The 7,143-nt window shown below is 44.2% G+C and overlaps 1 protein-coding gene across 1 annotated transcript; it reads left to right on the forward strand.

The window, feature by feature from the left end:
• Window positions 1-483: 483 nt before the first annotated feature.
• On the forward strand, window positions 484-5,705 carry Gkn1 (gastrokine 1). Its single transcript, XM_052721547.1, has 6 exons — window positions 484-495; window positions 2,213-2,263; window positions 2,353-2,490; window positions 3,349-3,465; window positions 4,770-4,911; window positions 5,608-5,705. The coding sequence occupies exons 1-6, from the start codon at window positions 484-486 to the stop codon at window positions 5,703-5,705; spliced, it is 558 nt and encodes a 185-aa protein (XP_052577507.1).
• The last annotated feature ends 1,438 nt before the right edge of the window (window positions 5,706-7,143 follow it).

Below are 7,143 nucleotides of genomic sequence, written 5' to 3' on the forward strand. Positions count from 1 at the left end.
AAGGAAGGAAAGATCTGGGAAAAGCTCACACCATTGTGAGTCATGGGAAGGAAGAGAAACTGTTCACACATTCCCATAGGAGCCAGTATCTGGAAGGGCAGATATGCACCCAGATCTCATCTGTGGTGGTGTTTGGTTTTAGGGATTACTCTTTTCTTGAATCTGAACAGTGACAATGCATAAAATACCCACACCCATGGCTTTAATTGGAGCAGAACTTATCATGGATGACATTGAGTTTACTGAGGTACCTTCAGCGGGTGATGAGTCAGGTTGCCTCCTGTCCAAGCGCCGTGCTGGCCAGGCAGCTAAAGGCTTCCGGGGACTTGGCTGCTGTGCAGATACAGGAAGGGGCGGAAGATAAGCTGTGGGCTCCACCTGAGCACACCTAGCTTGAGCAAAACTGGTCAGGTACAAATACCAGAAGGCTGCATGTCTGCAAGCATGCCTGCCTGTTCTCCACTCCACCACACGGCTGACAACATGAAGTTCACAGTAAGTCAGATCTTCCTGTAAAACTCAATCCAACTGGAAACCATTAATAGGGGTGAGAGAAGGGTCTGATTCTTATGGCGCTGTTACCCTAATGGAAATAATTCTTTCCTTCTCATGGAATGGCGTCTAACAAGTATGTCCATAGAGAAGAATAATTGCACTAGGAGAGTCCAGCACAAGCTAATTGCAATAGAATTGCCTTCCACAGCATCTGCTCAGGGATTCTACTCAGGACAAGCAGTCTCTGGGCTCCAGAAAGTATCTGATCTTTTTTTGTCTTTGATTCTGCTTTATCAAGAGTTCTGGGCCTGTTCTGGTCAGACCGGAAAGTCCCTGTTGTCAAAACCAGTCTTCAACATTTGGCTGTCAACTGGCCCTACAAGAAATAAGCATCTTCAGGCCCTGTCCAGGCATTTCTTTGAGGAAGTGTCTGAGGATGGAGCAAGCTCTGTTTTTCCTCTGAAGTCCTAGGATGCAGAGGGGCTGCAATCACAGGGACACTTCCTATCTGTCCTCCCCAGAACAGGTTGGATAGAAGCAGGGAGCGCGCCAAACACAGGCTAGAGGGTTGGACCTCTCTTCTAGTTCTGTGTGCCTCTGTCTAGGGCAACATTTCTCAACCTTCCTGATGCTGCGCCCCTTAAATACAGTCCCTCATGCTGTGGTGACCCCCCCAACCATGAAATTACTTTCATTCCTGCTTCATAACTACAATTCTGCTGCTGTTATGAACTGTAGTGTAAATATCTGTGTTTTCCGGTGATCTCAGGCGACCCTACGGAAGGGTTGTTCGACCCCCAAATTGGGGGTCGCAACCCACGGGATGAGAACCACTGATCTAGGGCCCTGTGCTCCTCAGTAGCTGCCTTACTTACAGGAGATAACTTTATGCTCAGACACTTCTGCTACATCTACTTTTTTTTTTTTTTTTTTTTTTGGTTTTTCGAGACAGGGTTTCTCTGTGTAGCTTTGCGCCTTTCCTGGAACTCACTTGGTAGCCCAGGCTGGCCTCGAACTCACAGAGATCCGCCTGGCTCTGCCTCCCGAGTGCTGGGATTAAAGGCGTGCGCCACCACCGCCCGGCTACATCTACTTTTTTAAGAGACAAATTTTAACTCTTTCTTAAGCTGAACAAAAATGATAGAAATGCTTAACCTACTAAGAAAATGATAAGAGATTTCCTTCTGTTAGGACGAAAGCATCCCAGATCAAATTAAAAACCAGTTGAAAACCATCTGAAAGATGTGGTTTTCAGAGCTTTCATTACATGGTGTATGCATCAGTTTTATGCTTTATTCATCAGTTTTCAGTGTCTAGTTCAAAATTCTAAAACTATATATTAATATAATTATAATAAATCAACAACTGTATATTATTATTAAATTTTTCTGTAGTTAAAAAACACAAGGTGGAGCCGGGCGGTGGTGGCGCACGCCTTTAATCCCAGCACTCGGGAGGCAGAAGCCGGCGGATCTCTGTGAGTTCGAGGCCAGCCTGGGCTACCAAGTGAGTTCCAGGAAAGGCACAAAGCTACACAGAGAAACCCTGTCTCGAAAAACCAAAAAAAAAAAAAAAAAAAACACAAGGTGGAAGAAGAAAACATGGATGGTTTGGCACATTGGTAAAATTAGTAAATATTTCTGATGAGCTTGAGGGAGGGAGCAGATGCTGTAAACAGTGCGACCCCCCCCACCGGCCCTGTTCTCTGTGTTTTCAGATGGTCTTCGTCAGCCTGCTCGGGCTCCTCATGGCACCTGGATTTGCTTACGTAAGTTTCATTTTCTGAAATCAGTTACCAAAGTGCATTTACAAAAAAAATGTGATCTTAAATCAGCTTCCATTTCTTATCCACTTTAGAATATCAACGTCAACGATAATGGCAACGTAGCCGGAAGTGGTCAGCAGTCAGTGAGCATCAACAACCAGCACAATGTGGCCAATGTCGACAACAATAACGGCTGGGACTCGTGGAATTCCATCTGGGACTATGACAGTGTAGGTATTAGACACACAGGACTAGCATGTGGCATACTCACCAGCCATTAAAACCTTTAATGTAAATTCTAGCTGTCCATGAGCATTATAAGTACCAGTAGCAACACCCCTGTTGCTCAGCCGATTTTACTTCTTACACCTAACTATTGGTAATAAATGTTACACAACAGGTTAAAATTCAAACTAATGAGCAATAAGGAAACTACGCTCAAAGACAAATACAAGGACCCATTGGCCTTCCCTGCAGAGAGCCTCCATGATGGGAAAGGCCCAATATTTCATCTCTAACTCAGAGACCGAGTGAAATATGAATGACAATATTAGTTGGGAAAGAAGGGAAAGCTAAGGCCACCTGACCCCACCATGCAATTGCTACTTTTGTGTTTCAACTTGTATCTTTGGAAAACAAACTCTATCTTCCCTGCCTCCCAAAAAAAACACGTCAAGGATGGAAGTAGACTAAGACCTGAAAGCCTTAAGAAGTTATTTCGGCAACACACACACACACACACACACACACACACACATACACATACACACACACACATACCACATACACACACACACATACATACCACATACGCGCACACACACGCACACATACACACACACACACACACACACACACACACACACACACACACACACACACACACAGAGTCTCCTACCATGCTAGAGCTGAAGCCAAGGCAGGGGGTTAGATCCCTATTTCCGCCCTCTAAGAGCTTGCGGGCCACCTCTGTGTGTTAACCACAGGCACAACTGCAGGACAGCCAGATCCAGAGCACTCATCCCAGATCCTTATGATCTTAGAGTTCCATTTCCCTGCGCCTCACTGCCTTCTCTCTTCTTTAACAGAGTTTTGCTGCAACCAGACTCTTTGCCAAGAAATCATGTATTGTGCACAAAATGAACAAGGACGTCATGCCCTCCCTTCAAGACCTCGAAGCACTGGTCAAGGAGCAAAAGGTAAAGGCGAGCCTTTTCATTTGGAGTGAGAGGTCTTCCGGTCTCCAGTAAATAATGAAGTCATACCCATTCCTTCTTTGCACAACACACCAGCATGTTTGTCGGGGTAAATGGCACGGTGTAGAGAATGCTAGGTGACTGCCTGAGTCAGGGTAGCTTCCACTCTATCAGATTCTGTGGCTCACAACCGCCTCTGTGGGGGTGAGCAAAACACTGCCCACCCTGAGTGTCAGAGGTCCAAAGATCTGCACACCTCAGTGCAAGCCCTCAGTACCTCAAGGACACACTCCTTCGGTAGTTAAGGTTATCAAAACTAGCAAACATAGAGACTGCCTAGTTAAGCTGGATTTTAAGATAAGAAGAAATCATTTTTAAAGTCTAAGTATGTCCTAGACAAGGTTTGAGATATTTTTAACATTAAAAGGATTTGTTGCTTGCTTGACAATCAAATGTAATCAAGTGTCCTGTATCCTGTCAACCATAGCTGTAGTAGAGGTAAAGAGGGAATCCATGGTTTTCACAGATGCCTGAGTTAGTCTTCTAAGTGATACATTGGTATCTATAACGATAAATTGGTATCTATATATAGAGAGAATGTAAATAAGTTCCATTCTCAAAAGTTATCACTAGCCCTACCCTAGAATCTAAGAGAGCAGTTGTAGCTAGAGTTTTCCTGCCTGGCCCACAGTCAGGACAAATCTTTGTCACCTGCCAGTCCCACAGCCACTCAGACCCGACCAAGTAAACACAGAGACTTATATTGGTTACAAACTGTATGGCCGTGGCAGGCTTCTTGCTAACTGTTCTTACAGCTTAAATTAATCCATTTCTATTAATCTATACCTTGCCACATGGCTCATGGCTTACCGGCATCTTCACATGCTGTTTGTCATCGTGGCGGCTGGCAGTGTCTCTCTCACTCAGCCTTCCACTTCCCAGCTTTATTCTCCTCCTTGTCCCGCCTATACTTCCTGCCTAGCCACTGGCCAATCAGTGATTTATTTATTGACCAATCAGCAACACACTTGACATACAGACCATCCCACAGCAAGCAGTTGTGCTTCAGATTTCAGGATAAATTTTGCCTCAGACTTCTGTTTCTATGAGCAACTGAGATTTCAAACCATCTAAGTCCCTTGGGACACTTAGAAATACCAAGACATTCAAAGCTAGAATTGTCTCTTCACTTTGGTTAGAAAAAAAATGGCAGCCAAGAAATGCCCTACTGCCCTTGTACCCCTTTAGATCAGCAAGCCCCTGGACTCAGGACTCATTTATTTTCTTTCTTTCCTCGTCACACTCGACTTTAGGGTAAAAGGCCTGAAGGAGCATCTCCCAAGGAATTGATGTTCTCTATCAACCCTACCAGAGTGGAGGACCTGAGTACATTTGGGACAAAGATTGCCGGCATGTGCCGGGGCATCCCAACCTATGTAGCTGAGGAGATTCCAGGTGTGTACCCCTTGATGCTGTTCACCCCAAGTCAGTGCTGAGGAAGGAGTCTGCCAGGCTCTCTAAAGTGTGACCACAGATGGTAGTAATCCTGGTGGGTTGATCATCACAGCGGACACTTGATAGTGAATGTTTCAGATGTATTAGTTCATAAGTTCCCGGAAGCAATCTTAGTAGAATCTCCAGGCTCTACTCTGAGTCCTACTTAATGGAAACTGAGACACAGAGAAATGTCACAAAGCCTTTGTTAAGGTTAATCCAAGCATTTGGCTCAGGTTCTATGTTTAAACACAGAATCCTGTCTTTCTTGGGCGGGTTGGGTGTAGAATAAACTCCACATGTTCAAAAGAAAGCACAAAAAACATGGACGGCTAAATGAAAGGAGACTGCCAATAACACCTATTGACTCCCTGTCACTCCAATACTTACTTCTTAGCATTCAAAGAACAGTATCCACAAGGTAAGAACCTAATGTAACCGTAAGTTTCCAGATCTCCGAAGTGGGGAAAGAGAGAGAGACAGAGACAGACAGACAGACAGACAGACAGACACAAACAAAGAGACAGAAAGAGGAGAGCGGAGAAAAAGAGAGAGAGATCTTGAAGTTAGTATGTACCTTGGAAATTATGTGACACTCCCGCATAGTCCCCGAAGAGTCCCAGGATAGCCACTGATCCAGACTTTTGTTTACACCAGGACCAAGCCAGCCTTTCTACTCACGGAAGTGCTACAATGCTAGCATACTCTGGATTATACAGCTATCCTTCTGTGGAACATCAGAGGAAACATATTAGAAGTCACTGTGGATTTGATCATCATATAAATAAAATGTGGGCTCCGACCATTGCTATACCTAACTATGAGAATGTTCTCTGAGAGTTGATTAGCTTCCTGAAGGCTCAATAAACCCGTCCAGCACCCCATACAATTTGAACTGACATTCCTCATGATTTCTATGGGAATACAACATGGTATATGTTAAACCCACCTGTCAGCCTGTATTTAAGGCCTCTCCCCTAGAAAGGACCCCTTCAAAGGCTTCAGATACTACAAACCACAGCCTAGGGATGGACTATGCCACTGCTATCTTGCTGAAGTATGAAATGGCATTTTAGACCAGTAAGGACAAAAACCTATTCAAAGTGACCATAATCAGAAAGGGGAGTCTCCTTCAAGGGCCCAGGAGTATCTGTAATAACCCAAAGAGACACTGGGAATGGCTGACCAGAAGCATATTCCTGCCAATACTGAGAACCTCAGATCGCCTCTCTCACCAGAATGGCACACTCCACCTCTGTAAACTCTGCCCCCTTCTTTCATCTGAAAATGGCCCTTGCTTTTCTCATAAGACAGGATAGCTAGACCAGAAAGTCAGCCTCATTCTTCATGTTCATTTGCCTTCCCAGTTCAAGAAACATTACCTAATGTTGAATCCCACTTCCATATTCCCTTGACCATATTTGATTCAATGGTCTGCAACCTCCATTCTTTGACAGGCCAGAAGTGAGATCACATGGTACACAAGCACTAGGGTCTCCATCAAAGGAGAAAGATCTGGAAGAAAATAATCTCCCAGCATTGTGTATCATAATAGGAACCTGCACTTCATTTTAAAAGTTGCTCCCATGTACTTTTGTTTAGTTCCTGGAAGTCATTAGAGATTTCTTACTCTATTCCTTTATCTTTGCATGAGCTATCCCTATATAAACCTAACAAAACTAAGCAAGACATTGATTCCCACCACTTAAAAATGATCTATATTGGTCAGTGCTTAGCGGGAGGAAGTTATAGTAATATCTTCATTATGCTGCAATTTCATCACTTTTTGCAAATCAGTGTTACTTCTGAAATATTCTGAAGCCCATAAAGGCAAAAAAAAGGGTCAACTATCACAGTTGTATCGAGCAGACTGGAGAGATGGCTTCAGTGGTTAAGAGCACTTGTTGCTCTCCCAGATAACCCAGGCCCAATTCTCAGTACCCACATGGCAGCTCACAGTCAGCTGTAACTCAGGCTCCTGGGGACCCAATGCCCTCCTATGACTTCTGTGTGCACCAGGCACACACACGGTATGCAGACATACATGCAGGCAAAAATCCATACACATAAAATAAATAAAGTAAATCTGATTTTTGGAAAGACCACAGTTGTAAATGTTGCCTTGATGAAGGCAACAAAGAAAGAAAACTAAGTCCCAGGAAGTGTGTTCAGTGTCATATACCTGACTTTGGG

The sequence above is a fragment of the Peromyscus californicus genome, unplaced genomic scaffold (assembly GCF_007827085.1).
Source record: "Peromyscus californicus insignis strain IS unplaced genomic scaffold, ASM782708v3 Scaffold_6__1_contigs__length_162567912, whole genome shotgun sequence".
Classification (NCBI taxonomy): Eukaryota; Metazoa; Chordata; class Mammalia; order Rodentia; family Cricetidae; genus Peromyscus; species Peromyscus californicus.